The sequence below is a fragment of the Leucopleurus acutus genome, assembly GCF_964270905.1.
Source record: "Leucopleurus acutus genome assembly, chromosome: 11".
Lineage (NCBI taxonomy): Eukaryota > Metazoa > Chordata > Mammalia > Artiodactyla > Delphinidae > Leucopleurus > Leucopleurus acutus.
Window position 1 is genome coordinate 103,371,862 of NC_139152.1, and position 15,576 is coordinate 103,387,437.

Here is a 15,576-nt window from a genome sequence, read left to right on the forward strand (position 1 = left end):
TGCGGCTGACACACCGTGGTCTCCAGCTAACGTGCGTGCATGCTGGGCCACGGGGTGATTCACACAGACTCAGTGGAGATGGAGTGCGCCCTCCCAGGAAGCCGGCCCCCCCATCAGACGCTTGAGGGCAGGGGCTGCCAGGTACACTTGGGGGGAATAGCAAGAACTGGCAGGACTCAGGAGGGCTTCCTGGAAGGGGTGCCCCTGATGTGCTCTGGAGGTGTTCATGTCATGGGGATCGCAGGCGCGGGGGTGCTTTCCTCACCAGGCCCAGATGCAGGTGGGGCTGAGGCTGGCCCCGGGCGTGCACCAGGGAGTCACACACCCCATAGGCCACAGCAGGAGACCCCGAGGGTCTGAAGAGAGGCTCCTTGGAGGCAGGTAGCTGGGGCAGCTGGGCCAGAAACCCCTGGGGGCTAGACCAGGTGGGCTGCGGGCCTCAATCACAAGGGGGCTCAGGCGAGACCGGGGTGGGACCACCTGCTACACCGTGTGGAGGCCTGACTGGTCTGGCCTCCTCGAAGCCCCTCCGCAGGCCCCTCCCTGGAGCAGCAGCCCTGAGCTGGGCAGGCTGGGCTTCCCGGGAGTGCAGCCGATCCGTCATCCAGGGCTGCGTCCCAACTTGGGTGTTTCTGTTTTTGTTTTTCATAAATTTATTTCTTTTCGGCTGCGTGTGCGCTTCCTCTGGTTGCGGTGCGCGGGCTTCTCGTTGCAGCGGCTTCTCTTGTTGCGGAGCACGGGCTCTGGGCGCGCGGGCTCAGTAGTTGTGGCTTGCAGGCTCTATAGAGCACAGGCTTAGTAGTTGTGGTGCACAGGCTTAGCTGCTCCGCGGCATGTGGGATCTTCCCGGACCAGGGCTTGAACCCGTGTCCCCTGCACTGGCAGGCAGATTCTGAACCACTGCACCACCAGGGAAGTCCCCCAACTTGGGTTTTAGATGTAGGTTTTTATCATCACTCAGGCATGGTGAAGCCAAGAGCTCAGGAGACGACTGCCACTGCAAAGACAGTTTATCACAGGTCCCAAGAGGAGGGGGCCCCAGGGCCGGTCAGGAGGCAGGGAGAGGGGACACGTGGGCAGGAGCCTTCACTGGGTTTCCGCAGGGAGAGATGTGAGGCAGGGTGAGCAGGCTCAGGGCCGGCCAGCGTGAATAATCTCGGTGGGCTCAGGGCGGAGGGGCTGCCCAGGTGATTGGGGCAGGCAGAGGGTGGCCCCGAGGACATAGTGCACCTCATGGAGGAGGGACGATCTGGGGCTGTGGATGGCTGGTTTGCTTGTGAAACTGTTTGCTGTCTCTAGGAATTGGCTGACTCTGGGAGTGGCAGTCTCTCCAGGGTCAGCGCGGCCCCAGATGGCAAAACGGTACAATTCATACCCCCTGTCCCCAGAAAGCACTCACCCTCACCCAGGTCAGGACGCTCTCCCCAGCCCAGCATCCCAGGTCATATGGCCAGCTGCCTCTTGGGCTGGCCCTCACCATTTCCACTCATCTGGGGAAGGGACCCCACAGGACCCAGGCAGGCTGACCAGGTCCTGCAGGGTGGGATGAGCCCCTGGCCCCTCGGTCCCACATGGGCAGCCAGCTCTGTGGTGGTGGTGAGCCAGGCACTGGGGCCAAGGTGACCCTGCAGGGGTAGGGGCTGCTGTGCCCACCCAGGAGTCCAGTTCCCACTCACCTCAGGCAGCAGTGTTTGCCACGGGCCCCCCGGCAATCCCTGAGCAGGGCTGGAGCCCAGACCGGCTCCCCACCCCTGCCCATGCACACTCAGGGGCTCTGCTCAGAGTGGAGACATTCCCAGAGACCTGCGGGGCGCGCTGCCTGGCCGTGCGCTGAGTCCACAGTAGTTCCTCATGCACACGTGTCCAGGTGGGGCTAAGGCACACCAGCCACTGAGCCCCACCCCGCCCCCGGTCTCTGTCTTCGGCGGGACTGCTGTGCCCAGCCCTGCCCCCCCGAGCCAAGGCCCAGCAGGACATTTCAGGCCAGTCTCCTCCAGAGGTCTGTTCCTTGGTGTGTGAACTGACCCATTGCCCTGGGGGACAGAAGGGAGGCAGCGTCCCACAGAAGCAGACCTCTTCCTGCAGATGCCAGGGATGCCACCTTGCCCGGAGGGGGCAGAGGGCGCACCGTGGGCATCAGCATTCCTTTGACACACCCTCCACCTGCCTCCTTGCTCCTTCCCTCCAGCCCCGGGCAGGGCAGGTGGAGGTGCCTTCCCTCTCCCAAGAGGAGGGGCTGTGGGAGAAGCTCAGACCCCACCCCAGACAGCCAGGCCTGGAACCCAGGCCTCTCTCCATCACACAGCCCAGCATGGACATCTCAGCCAGACTGGCTCTAGGTTCTGGGGAAGGTGCCTCGAGGGGACAACATTGCGCTCACTCCAGCTCTCTTGTGTGGGTGGCCAAGGTGGGGGGCGGGCAGAAGCGATCTGTGCCAGCACAAAGGAGATGAACAATAGGAACCAGACAGAGAAGGCAGGACAGGGGTCCTGGACCACGAGACGGGCAGATAAACGTCAACCCAGAGCCTCTCGCGTAACAGAGCCCCGCCTGCCGACAGGAGCCTGCCCTGCATGAGACTGGACGGGGCATCACCTCCCACGTCAGCCAGCCTGCAGGAGGGCCACCCCCAGACTCAGAATGTGGGAACCCGGACCCTGTGCGGGACAGCAGGGCTGGGCCAGCACCCCCTTCCTGGAACCTGAGGGGAAGCCCGGCGCCCAGCTCGGACCGCTGGTGGGCCGGCCCGGCAGGCCCAGACCAGGCCCGGGCCAGACGGGGCTATCCCTCACCCCGGGGCCCCGCCCCCACCCTGTGCCCCCCCCTCCCCTCCAGCCGTCCCACCGCCCCCGCCCGCGCCTCCCCGGACCCCAGCCGCCAGGCCGAGGGGTGGCCCAGGTGCTCACAGGGGTGCAATCCACGACCCGAACTCTCTGCTCCTCGCGTTGCACTATCGCTGACCCCTTCGGGCGGGATTGACGGTTCTGTATCATAGCAGGCCATATGAACGTCAACCCCCTTTTACTGACCGGGAGATGCGGCCAGAGAACTTTGGAGCGCTTCGCAACGCCGCCCCAGTCGGGTGGCAGGCCTGGGACTCGAACCCGGGTACTTAGACGCCGCTTGAGTCCTCGAATCCCGACGCTGGAGGCGGGGAGGGGAGGGGCGGGGCTTTCTCGCGCGCGGCCTTCTGGGAAGTGAAGTCCGCGCCTGCTCGCGCGCGGCCCCCTGGGAACTGTAGTCCACGGGCTCGGGACAGGCTCGCTGCAAGGGCGGGCCGAAGGCGCGCGGAACTACACTTCCCGGCATGCCGCGCTCCGCCCGGCCCTCCGGCCCCGGCCCGTCCGGCCGGCCCGCCCCGCGGCCGCGGTCCGCCCCGTCTGGTGGAGCGACGAGCCGCATGGAGGCCGGCTGAGGAGCGCCGCCCCGCCTTGGTACGCCGCGCGGCACGGGCCTGGGGCGGGGGGCGGCGCGCGGGGGCCCCGGCGGGTCGAGGTCAGCCCGCGGTCCAGGTCGGATGCTGCCCCGCATCGGGCCGGGCCCAGCCAGCTCCCAAGCGTGAGGTCTTGGGCCGGAAGGATCAGCCCCGACCTCCGAGGAGTGCGCGCGGGGCCGGAGTCGACCGCGAGGGTCGCGAGGGTTCGAGGGCTCGGATGGTGCAGGCCGGAGGCGGGGCCGGGGGGCGGGGCCCGGAGTCGGGGGTCGGGGCCGGGGGCGGGGTCGGCCGGAGTCGGGGGCGGGGGACCGGGCGTGAGGGGCAGGGTCCCCTCGTCCCCAGACGGCGGCGGCAGGGTCTCAGTGGAGACCCTGGGTCCTTCTGCGTGCCGGAGGCCTCTGCCCTTCAAGCCGAGCAAGCAGAGCTGCCATATGGGCAAAGGAGACCAAACTTCCGAGGCCTTGTAGGTCTTTACTTACCTTGTTTCTGTGAAGAGCTATACTGCTACATAACTTACATGCCACAAAGCCCCAGAGTTCACGTATGCGTCTTTGTGAAAACTGTCCCGAGAAAGGAAGGCAAAGCGCACCCTTCAGCGAGGAGCTCGCTCAGAAGTCCTCGGCTGACTTTGGGCGTCAGGGCAGCCTCATCAGGAGATTGATGGTTTCCAGGCTGAATACTCCTGGCTTTCGGGGTCCCCTGGAGAGGAAGGTGTCCGGGCCACCAGCTCGGCGCGCTCCTGGGCAGGCTCCACTCCCCCTGGGCCTCTCCCTTTTGCCGCTGTTGCCCCCCTTGCGTGGCTGGGAGGGAGCCCTGACCTTGGGGCCACTGGTCAGCCTTACAGGATGGTGGTGATGTTGCAGCCAGGAGAGGGCCTGGCACGGTGGGCGGGCAGGCCCCTACACAGCACCCTGCAGTGGAGGTCAGTGTGGGGACCCAGCACTGGGTAGAGTCCGGGTTCCACGAGGGTTGGCCGGGTGTGGTAGGCCTCCGGCTCAGGTGTGAGTTGGCATGTGCCCTCTGCCCCCATCCTGCCCTCCGCCACACCTCCATAAAGCAGAGCCTGCCAGACCCAGGAGGGTCTCCGGTGGCCAAGGTGCCCAGACTTCAGAAGTGGGGATGGATGTAGGGGGTCAGGGCTTTGGGCCGCACCCTGCTGCCTCCCAGGTCTCCAGCCCGCTAGTCTGTCCAGTTTGGAACCCTTGGCTTTGTGAGCAGGCCTAGTGGGTTGGTTGGGAGATGTTTTTTCTGGGAACTCCATCTGGTGCTGGTCAGCTCTTGGTCTGGGAGGCAGTTTCTGGCTTCCTAATTTTTAGAGGGGTGAACGAGAGAGCATGGCTGTCTCAGTCTGCTCTGCAATCATGACAACATACCACTGAAGGGGGCTTAACGGTTTTCTCACAGTTCTGGAGACGGAAAAGTCAAGATCAAGGTGCTGGCTGATTTGGTAGCTGGTGAGGGGTCTTTCTTCCTGGCCTCCAGACAGCTGCCTTCTCACTGTATCCTCACCGGGCAGCTCTCCCGGGTCTCTTCCCAGGAAGGCTCTGATCCCATCCTGGGGCACAGCCTCATGACCTCACCCAACCCTCACCATCTCTCAAAGTCCCCGCCTCCCAATTTCACCCCCACTGGGGTTAGGGCTTCAAACTATGAAGGGACACAATTCAGTCCATAGCCGTCCCTGGAAGGGGACAGCTGCCTGGACTGGGCAGGCGGGAGCCCGTGGCCTGCCACGCAGCCTGCACTGTCCGGTGTCCTCAGGTCTGTCCTGCCAGGGGCACCCAGCAAACCGTTTCCTACGCTAACACCCCATCCAACAAGAGCACCTTGACACGTTCCCTGGGGGTCCCTAATGCAAGTGGGGCTCTCCCTGCCCTGTGAGCAGGTGCATTCTCTGGTGAACCCGACAAGATAGGTCCTCACGGGGGTCAGGGATTCCCTCGGATTTGGAGTTCGTTTTCCTAGAAGCGCATGGGTGGCGCTGTCATCTGCGTGGAGCCAGATAAGGGTGGTGTCCCTCTCTGTGGACGAGTCTCCTGAAACCAAGTGGCTGGTTCTCTTCATGCCCCAGCAGAGGGAAGCTGAGGTGACATCTCAGTGTGGCACGCCTCGTGCTGCTTGTGGGTGGCTGGGTGGCTGTTCTAACCACCTCGGCCCTAAAGGCAGGAGCTAAGAGCCTGGCTGGTTGGAACGACTTGCCCAAGGCCGTGCCACGCCAAGCAGCAGCCTGAGATCTGGCCAACCCTGTGGCCGTCCCCCGCGGGACAGGCGCTGGCAGCCGCCTAGAGGGCTGACCTCTGGTGGCCAGGCTCAGGAGGCCTTTCCCGCCACTGAGCCTGATACCTCCCCAGGCCGTGCTCCGTGGACAGTCCGGCTCAGCAGTGACGCCTGTTGGGGGGGTGAGCACCTGAATTGGGCAGAAGGGTCTCCTTTGTGCCGGGCTCCCCAGGGTCTCGGCGTTGGTGGCCGCGGCGTGGCCAGGTTGCTGGGCGGAAGCCTGGTTCCGGGCTCCCTGGGGCTGTGCTGGCTGGTGGGAGCTGGGCGCTGGAGACTGGGTTTAGGAGGGGGCACGTCGATCTCCCCGCGAGGTGTTAGCCTGGGGTCGCTGGTCGCTGCAGCCTGTGGTGGTGTGATGAGCAGCCAGGACCCGTCGTCCAGAGATTTTGTGGCCAGAAACACAGCCTGTGGGTGTGGGAGATGGAGGCCGGGCCCGGGGTTCTATGGCGTTGGGCCCTTTGCTCCCCTCCCGTAAATGTTTAGAGAGGCTCGGATCGCAGCCGTAAATATTTGAAAATGCACCGTGGTGAGCGGGGCTGCCTAGGGGTGGAGGGATTGATGACCCACTGAACTTACTGATACATCCTACAAGGGTAGCAGCAGGGGCCCTGGCGGAGGTTGCAGGAAACCAGGATATTGGGAAGTGTGTGCATGTGATAACATCAGAGACGCTTCTCAGAATCACAGGCTCTTGGCCCTGAAGGGGCCTCGGTGGCCTTCCTGCCTGACCCCTCCCAGGCCAGGCACCCACCCCAGCGAGCTCGAGGGGACCTGGGTCCTGGTGCTGCGGTTGGTGGCCCAGCCATCTCGGGGCTCGAGGCTCGTCTGCCCCCTGGAGACAGAGTGAGTCTGGCCTGGCCTGGCCAGGCCAAGTGCAGGGAGGGCAAGGGCAGGGCCGACCCAGACCTGTGACCCCCACCCCTGTGGGAGGGAGGCTGAGGCCTCGGTGGCCCTCCTCTTACCGCCTGTCACGCAGGCTTCCCAGGACAGCACTGGACGCTCCCTTGAGAAGTTTCTCTAGTACTTTGGCAGCCCTGTGTGAAGCGGACCGGGGGGGATGCTCTCCTGGGCTCGGGAACCTGAGAGGCAGGCGGGCCCCAGCCCGGCAGCACACACAGCTTCCTGTTTCTATTTCGGTCGGTGCCTTGCATCAGTGGAGCGCCTTCGTCTGTGAAGTGGGAAGGAGGCGGCCCTGGGAGTGGTGAGGCCGGGTGAGCCGCCGCCCCTGGGGACCGGGCGCCCCCGTGCTGCGGCTCCTTCCCCGATGGCGGGGCGCCCGGGGGCCCAGGCCGGGCTCAGACCCCAGAGCCGACTCCCCTGCCCCGTGCGGAGGCCCACGGCTCTGCCTGCCGCCCTTCTCCGCTGGCAGGCCTGCCCCCTTCTGGTCCTGAGCCAGTTTCTCTTCCAGACCCTTCCCCCAACCTCATTTCTTCCAGAAAGCACAGCCGTCCTCGTCCTCAGGATGGGCTGCCCCTGCGCTGAGCCACCTGCCCGAGCCGGTCCTGCCGGCCGCAGGCGAGGAAGCGGAGCTCCAAGCGGGCTGGGAACAGAGCCCGGGTTAGGGCTGGGCTCAGGGTCACCGGTACGAGGGGGAAGGAACTTGACCTAGCGTCGTGTTTATTTATTATTTGTTTTTCCTCTTTGTTGTGAAAGTGCAACAGTGAAACTGACAGGCGCCCCGGGGGTGTCCCACTGCCCGCATGGGGCCTCCCGGCACGTCCCGTCGGTTCACGTGTGACAGACACGGACTCTAAAAGCCCACGATACGGCGCCCACGACTGAAACCAAATTAGACTCGTTCCTCACGGGACGGCCTCCAGTCATCTGTCAGGTTCTCCCGCGGGTGCCAAGCCCCCTGTCCTTTGGCGGCCAGACCCCAGCTCTAAACTCAGAGCTGGAAGCGGAGGCTCTGTCAGACTCTGGTTTGAGTTTCCGGCAGGACCTTGGGAGGTTCGGGTGAAGTCCGTGTGACGGATGTCCAGGACACCGTGTCCCGGGCCCAGCGGGGATCTTCCCTCTGGTGAGAACAGCCTTGCTGGGCTCCTGCACCCCGTCTCCCCTCCGGAAGGGACAGCACAAGTGGCTCCCACGTGACCTCGGGGGCTCGGCTCCTAGCTCAGCTTCTTCGAGTTTGTGCCTCTTTTCTCCAACCAGAAGAAGTCTCGGTTCTCAGTGACGACGGCACACCTGTGCTGTTCGCCATCCCTCCCCCTGCCCCTCCTGAGTCTGTGCCGACGCCTGTGTGATGCTGTTGGTGACACGTATTGTCGCCACATGTGGCTCCTGAAAGCGGGGCTGCAGCCGCACCGCCTTCCGCGCCAGCCCAGCACACAGGTTCCCTTCTGCCGCCTGGTTTTGTCTTTTTAGGGAATTTCATAAATTGTGTTGTATTCCAAAGTCAAACAGGAGGCCCCCAGGTCTGGCCGGCTGCCCCCGGGGGTAACCCCCTGCTGGGCGAGCGGGGGGCCGGGCGGCACGTCCTGCTCTCGGGCGACTCAGGCTCGCCGCCCGGGTGTCCCCAGCCTGCTCTCAGCCCCGCACCGCAGATCCCGAGATCACCTGTGCCCGGGGCCAAGGTCCTGCCCACGGATCATTCCCGATGGACGCAGCACCACGGGGCACTGACCCCCGTGCCCGGCCCCGGGGCTCCAGGTGAGGACGCGGCTCCTGTGTTTTCTCAGGCTTCACTCGTCGGTGCTGGGAGCCACCGCCTGCCATGGAGGGGCAGGACGAACAGCCCCTTCGCGAGGTCAGAGCCCTGGGCCGGGGGGCCGGGAGTGAGGGCGGGGGCGGGGGCCGGGGCAGCCCCGTGGAGAGTGGGGCTCCCCCCGTGAGGCTCCCTGGGGTCCCTCTGGCCTCTGTGCAGAGAAGCCCCTCACTGGTCTTCCTGGGATGTTGCTAGTCAGCTGAGGGCCCGGGGCAGGGCGCCCTGAGGGCAGGCCGCCTGTGAGGGGATCGTCTGGGGGACACAGCCGACAGGCTCTGGGGCTTGGTGGGGCAGCCGCACGAGTCCCGGCAGGCCCCGGAGAGGCAAGCACCGCCGCTCGAACGCTCCCCTTCCCTCCGCAGGCCAGCACAGAGCCCATCGTGACTTCAGGGGGTTCGGAGGTGGTGCCCAGGGTGCTCCCCGGAGAGCCCCAGAACCTGTGTGCGTGCTCCCTGGGTCACCGTGCCGGGCGGGAGGGGCTTGGGCTGGGTGATCTCCAGAGCCTGTGGTGGACCAGGGGCCCCGGCCCACCCTGGGGGGTGGCGGGGGGGTTCTTGAGCGCGAGCAGGGCTGGCAGGAGCCCCCTCCTCAGGTGCGGAGGCCGGGTGCCCTGCACAGCCCCACGCCATCCTGGGCCCCTCGGCGGCCTGGGGGCTGGCTCCCCTTGGCGTGGGGCCTGGCCGCCCGTCCTGGTGAGCAATTACCAGTGGCTCGAGGCCCGGAGAGGCCCCCGCGTGCGTTCGCGTCCCGCGGGGCAGCACGCGCCCCCGTCCCTGCGCCCCGGAGGCCCAGGCTGCCCGTGTGGGAGGATGGCCCCAAGCCGGGCCTTGCTGTCCCTGCAGCCGACCTGGACGCTTTCCACCTGCTCCTGGAGATGAAGCTGAAGAGGCGGCAAGAGCGGCCCAACCTGCCGCGCACGGTGACCGAGCTGGTGGCCGAGGACGGGAGCCGCGTGTACGTGGTGGGCACGGCCCACTTCAGCGACGACAGCAAGAAGGACGTGGCGAAGGTGAGGCCCGTGAGCCGCCACTGCTGCTGCGGCAGGACACGCAGACCCGGGCCGTCCCTCCCGCCGTAGTTACCTCCGGCACCGAGCTGTCTCCACGGCGGCTGAGCGGCGGTGGGGTCGACCTGGGGGTGGGCCTCCGGGTCCGGCGTGGCTCTGCCCGTGGGGCCCGCGGTGAGCTGGCATGTCCGTCGCAGACCATCCGGGAGGTGCAGCCCGACGTGGTGGTGGTCGAGCTGTGCCAGTACCGCGTGTCCATGCTGAAGATGGACGAGCGCACACTGCTGCGTGAGGCCAAGGAGATCAGCCTGGAGAAGCTGCAGCAGGCCGTCAGGCAGGTGCGCGTGCCCGCCCCGTGGACACTCTGGTCCGGGACCCTTCACCCTGGCCCGAGGGACACTGAGGAGAGGCAGCTGAGGCCCCAACCCCAAGGCAGGAGCTGGTCAGGGACCCTGAGGGCCCCGGAGTGTGCTGGCAGGTCACCAGGGGCGGGGGTGGGGACTCAGCGTGCCATGTGGCCCAGAGCTGCGACCCCACTGCGCCTCGTTCAGGGGCTCTGGACCCAGGACCCAAGTCCACTCACACTGACAGGTGCCCCAAGGGGGATGTGGGCAGAGGAGCTGGGGGTCTGGCCTGGAGGGGTGAGGGGGGAAAGGGGGCACCCGTGGGGCAGAGGCCAGGCAGCCGGTCTGAGACTGCAGGGCCTGCGGTGGGCCTGCTCTGGGAAGGCCGTCTGAAGGGCCGGGAGGGGCCTCTGAGCGTGCACCGTGGGTGAGGCGCCCACCATGAGGCCCTGCTGGACGTCAGCGTGGCCCTCGCTCCTCCCCAGAGCACAGGGCAGGCCTCCCGCAGGGCCGCAGGCACCTCACGCTCTGCCGCGCGCCGGCTGACCGGGCCTCTCCCTGCAGAACGGGGTCATGTCGGGACTCATGCAGATGCTGCTGCTGAAGGTGTCCGCCCACATCACGGAGCAGCTGGGCATGGCCCCTGGCGGCGAGTTCAGGGAGGCTTTCAAGGAGGTGGGCCCGGGCCCGGCCGGGGGGCGGAGGGGGCTCGGTGCTTGGGAGCTGCCCGGGGCCTGAGGCTCCCCCGCCAACACCCAGCCTCTGCCCAGGCCAGCAAGGTGCCTTTCTGCAAGTTCCACCTGGGCGACCGGCCTATCCCTGTCACCTTCAAGAGGGCCATCGCCGCTCTCTCTTTCTGGCAGAAGATCAAGCTGGCCTGGGGCCTGTGTTTCCTGTCGGACCCTATCAGGTAGGGCCCCTCGGCCTCCCAGCCCGGGAATGGTGACCAGTGGCCTGAGATACCCACAGAGCACTTGGTCCACACCTGGCCTGGCCCAGACCGCCACACGGCCCACGCCTCTCATTCTCGGGCGGAGCCTCCTCTCAAAGGGCCTCCCCAGCCCTTCCTCCTGCCAGGATCCCAGACAGAAGGTGCGAGGTCCCCGCCCTGGGTCAGCCGTCCCTCGGGCTGGCAGCACGCCCTTCTCCCCCAGCAAGGATGATGTAGAGCGGTGCAAGCAGAAGGACCTGCTGGAGCAGATGATGGCCGAGATGGTCGGCGAGTTCCCCGCCCTGCACCGCACCATCGTGTCTGAGCGGGACATCTATCTGACCTACATGCTGAGGCAGGCGGCCCGGCGCCTGGAGCTGCCCCGTGCCTCTGACGGTGAGGACGGGCTGCGGGGTAGTCGCTGGGGACCCGCCAGGGCCAGTCGGGTGGGCGGTGCTGATGCGTCTCTCCCCCCTGCAGCCGAGCCCAGGAAGTGCGTCCCCTCCGTGGTGGTGGGCGTCGTGGGCATGGGCCACGTCCCCGGCATCGAGAAGAACTGGACCACCGACCTCAACATCCAGGAGATAATGACGTGAGTGCCGCCCACCCAGCCCTCCGTCCCGCCCCACCCCACCCACGTGGAGCCGGGCTGGGGGCTGGGGGATCGTGCGTCCCCAGCCAGGCCCAGCCCGCCCTCCCTTCCCCAGCGTCCCCCCGCCGTCCGTCTGCGGCAGAGTGTCCTGGCTGGCCGCGAAGGCCGCCTTCCTGGGCCTCCTGGGCTACGGCCTGTACTGGATGGGGCGCCGTGCCAGCAGCCTGGTCTTGTCACTGCCTGCCGCCCAGTACTGCCTGCAGAGGGCCTCCGAGGCCTGGCCGCACAAGTAGGAAGGACAGAGGGAGGCACCACGTCCGTCCAGGGGGCTGCCCGCGGCTGCTCCTGTGACACGGCCGAGGGGCACGGGGGGCCGGCCCCCTGAGGAGCTCCTGGGTGCCACCCCCCATGGGGGTCCGGCCTAGCCTCACCTGCCCTCTCCCAACCCGCCCAAATAAAGAATTATTTCACTGTCTGAGCTCGGGCTTCCCAGCAGCCCCCCTCCACCCCCTCCCTGCGGCCGCTGGGAAGTTCACCGGCCCGGGATGAGCTGGCGGGGGAGGGGTGAGGTGCGGTGGGCCGCAGCCGGCCAGCCCCTACCTCACTGTGCCTTCTCTCCGCGTCGCAGGCGGCGCCTCGCGGGGGTGCCGGGCCAGCACGCGGGGAAGGGCAGCTTGGCCCGTGCAGCCCTTCGCGTGGCTCCTTGGCGGCCCAGGGTGAGCGCCAGCAACGGCTGTGCCTACAGAGGTTGTGCGTTTCTGGCTTTTAAAAGTGTCTGAAACTTTTCTACTCAGGTATTTTTAACTTAAAACAAACCGAAGCAAACGTCAGGAAATACTAGCCTTAAATCTGGTTGGGACAAAGAGAACACCTTTCTCTTGGAGTCTCGGTCCCAGGAAGACAGGGGTGTGGCAAGGGTCAGTTTCGGCCATGGGCAGCCAGGTTGGCCTCCAACCGCTGCCCGTCCAGCTGCCCCCGTGGTCTACCTCCAGCCGTGGGGGCTGCAGGGCCGCCGCCCTCTCAGGGTGGAGCCTGCCTGGCCCGCAGGCAGTTGAACCTGCTTCCTGTGCAGCTAGTGGTGGGACCTGGGGGTCACCCCGACCCTCAGTGGATGGCTGGCAGCGATCCACCAGGCCCGCCAGTTTGCACAGGAACCGCGTTGGGTGCAGCTGGGCCCAAGGTCGAGCTGGCCCCATACAGCACTTGACCCCGGTCACTACCTGTTTGCGTCGTGTCCTGGTCACCTGTTTTCGACGTAGCATCTGTGCATCCCGTCAGGGGCCCAGGGCCACGTCTGGTTGTGTCTGTGTTGACTCAGTGTCTAAATCAGGTGAAAGCCATGGCCACAATCTGGCCCGAGGAGCCTTGGGCTGGGCCATGTCCTTGTCATTCACACGCTCGTGTACACGTCCCTTAGAGACTGAAATAAAATCTAATTTTGGAAGCCTGCTTTGTGAAATGTGCGGGAATGGGACTCAAGTGACAGGGAGGGTGGTGAAGGGCATCAGGATGTTGGTGGTACCCACCCATCCCTTGTGGACCCCTGCCCTCCCTTCTAGTCCGCACCCTGGGGCTCCCCTCCCTGCCCAGCCCCACACCCTGGCATGCCGGAGGGGAGGAGGTGGGAGCGAGCCCAGCAGCTTGAACAAAACTCAGTGGGGACCGGCGGCTCACATCGCCCAGAAAGGCGACAGTGGGCATGGAGAGGCGTGTGGGCCGCCCCGGGGGCGCGGCAGGAGGCGGCGGGGTGGCGCTTCTCCACGTGTTTGCCCCCCAGGAAGCATGGCCGCCTGCCCTGCGCTGGGTCTCGGGGCTCTTCTGTGCCTCTCTGCCCTGGTCCAGCTCTGAGGCACATTGTCAAAGGCTGGTAGGAGTGGGTGGTGGGCCCATGGTGGGCCAGGGGCTCCAGGGGCTACTGAGCTTCCCTCTGCCCGGGGTCTTCTCTCCACAGGTCCAGGCGGTCCTGCTGGGACCCCAGGGTCTGGCCGGGTGTGGGGGAGTGGAAGGGGCCCAGTGCGTAATGGCTGGGTGGCCTCGGAGCTGTCACCCACAGGTCTGCACCCTGCAGGCTTCTCACTCCCCTTGAGGACCCACCTGGGTACCTGCCCTAAACAGCCTGGGGGAGGGGCAGGCAAGGACCAGGCCCCCTCCAGGCTGGTGTTAGGGGGGGCCAGCTGGGCCGAGCGAGGGAGGCGGGGAAGCCAAGGCAGACCCTCCTAGGGCAGCAGGTGAAGGCCATGTTGGACCCACAGGGAGAGGTGGGTCCAGGGGCGGCGGGAGGAATCGAGGGTCTGACGGAGGGCTGGGGGCCGGCAAGTGCTAGGAGCCTGAAGGCCAGCGGCTTCCAGAAGGGAAGAGGCCTGAGGCAGGTGTGGCCCAAGGCGAGAGGACAGTGGCTGCGCGTCTGCCAGGACCAAGGTTGTAAGTCACCTGCTGGACTGTCCACGGGCCCTTCTCGGGCTCTGGGTCTGGTCACCCGGAGAACTCCAACCCCTCCTGGCCCAAGTCTTCCCCAGGGAGAGGCTGCTCTCAGATCTGGGTGGAGAACCAGAAGGCCCCCGAGGTGTGTACGCCAGCCAGCCAGAGGAGCCAGTGCCCCGTCCAGGAGAGCAGCCTGCAGTTCGTGTATCACTTTGGCAGAAACAGATGTTACCGTGGGCTGTTGGGAGGGAAGGGCCGGGCCAGGCCAGAGGCCATCCTCAGACACCTGCACCTGGAACAGAGATGCTCTCTGGGCGCTGGCTACAGTCAGGAAAGGAGAAGAGAAGTCTACTTCCAAGGGAACAAAGATGCCCAGGATACAAGTTAAGTATAAAATAACATCCATTAAATTGAAGCCATCAGCCTGAGGCCTGGGCAGTTACTGTGAGTCTTCACCCTATTTCTGAGAATGTTAGTGATTCCAATGCAAGTTTGTATTACACTGAAAAACAACAAGGTTTCATTTCTCAAACATATAAAGAGTGCTTAGGGGAGAGCGACATCCCTCCCGCCTGGACCGTGGAGGGGCAGGCCCCTCCGACCCACCCAGGCCCAGCCAGCACGGGAGGCGCTGACGTCCTCGCCCCACCCCAGGTTCTGTGACAAGCGTGCAGACAGTGGTTGGACGGTGATTCAGAGTTGAGACGGGCGGGGAGAGGCTGCTGGAATTTGAGAGGTGCCGGCAGGAGTACAAAGAGGGCTTTGGAGTCTGGGGAGGTAGGAAGGCCGTGCAGCCAGGGCCCCGGGGCCTTGTTGAGAACACAGGGCAGGCCTGAGCCTGGGTGACCACTGGCCGGGGCTGGAACACATCTTGGGCCTGACCTCCCAGCCCGGCCTGCACAGCGAGCTGACGGTGGATCTGCGGGACATGGGCAACCACTCGCTGCGGGCCCGCTATGACAGCTTCCGCGTGGACCAGGGAGACCGGTTTTATTGGCTCTACCTCTCGGCCTGTACTCAGGGCCGCAGGTGAGTGCCTGGGAGGGCTGGGGGCTTTCGTACCACCCCCCTGCCCACAAGCATCGTGGTGTGCCGACATGCTTCCCGGGCTAGGGGCTGGGGAGAAGGTTGGGACCCCAGAGTCCCCAACTTCTCAGCCTACTTCTGCCAGCCTCAGCTCTCCGGGAAAGGATGTTCCTCCCGGACCACCTGCCGGGGGGCCCAGATGGCCAGGATCCAGGACGGGGGTGCAGCTGAAGGGCTGCAGTGCCACGGCCCACACGGTACAGGGTACACGTTCCAGGGCTCCGGCGGTGTCCACAACCGGGAGGGCTGTGGCTTCAGCACGCTGCACCACACGCCCCATGGCTGAACGCCCTGCGCCGATGGCCCACACCTCTGCCAGCTGCAGCCGCGAGCCCTCACGCGCCAGCTGGTGGTACAGCGATGGTGACCAGGCCAACCTCAACACACCGAGGCCGGAGCGCACCGGGGCCGACTCAGGCATGCGCTGGACGACCGTGGACCGGCCCTGCGCTCTAGCGGGCTGCGCACTCGCACTGCCACCCCCAGGGCCTAGGCGTGCCCTGCAAGGATGGCGCAGCCTGGCTGTCGGCTGAGTCTTCTTTGCAAGGAGGGGCCAGGAAGGGGCCAAGCTCAGCTCCCACGCATCAGGGCCACGTGGACCCTGCGCTCCAGCGGCACCTGCAGGTACCGGATGGGCCTAGGGAGGTCCACGAGGCCATGCAGCCCAAGAGTGAGGCAGAGGCAAGGTTGCCAGGGCTGGGAGGGCCACTGACCCTCCCACACGGACCTGCAGAACCACTGGAACCCACCAGATGTTCCCTCTGCTGTGAGCTCAG

At 65.9% G+C, this 15,576-nt stretch overlaps 1 protein-coding gene across 2 annotated transcripts; it reads left to right on the forward strand.

Moving 5' to 3' along the window:
* The first annotated feature begins 3,387 nt into the window (after positions 1-3,387).
* TRABD (TraB domain containing) lies at positions 3,388-11,776 on the forward strand. 2 transcript variants are annotated; one of them, XM_082850646.1, is made up of 10 exons: positions 3,388-3,434; positions 8,395-8,462; positions 8,783-8,861; positions 9,263-9,429; positions 9,624-9,764; positions 10,335-10,445; positions 10,541-10,680; positions 10,907-11,097; positions 11,182-11,293; positions 11,409-11,776. In XM_082850646.1, exons 2-10 carry the CDS (start codon positions 8,430-8,432, stop codon positions 11,584-11,586), a joined length of 1,152 nt encoding a protein of 383 aa, XP_082706772.1. In that variant the 5' UTR covers positions 3,388-3,434; positions 8,395-8,429; the 3' UTR covers positions 11,587-11,776. The 2 variants fall into 2 exon arrangements, with proteins under 2 accessions (XP_082706772.1, XP_082706773.1); XM_082850647.1 differs by having other exon boundaries at positions 10,925-11,097; positions 11,409-11,772.
* The last annotated feature ends 3,800 nt before the right edge of the window (positions 11,777-15,576 follow it).

What these genes read in the sequence shown, in the direction of transcription:
- TRABD (XM_082850646.1), top strand. Translation starts at nt 8,430, where the DNA reads ATGGAGGGGCAGGACGAACAGCCCCTTCGCGAG. An exon ending in CGGAGAGCCCCAGAACCTGT is followed by an intron (nt 8,862 to 9,262) that starts GTGCGTGCTCCC and finishes CTGTCCCTGCAG; the next exon opens with CCGACCTGGACGCTTTCCAC. An exon ending in TGCAGCAGGCCGTCAGGCAG is followed by an intron (nt 9,765 to 10,334) that starts GTGCGCGTGCCC and finishes CTCTCCCTGCAG; the next exon opens with AACGGGGTCATGTCGGGACT.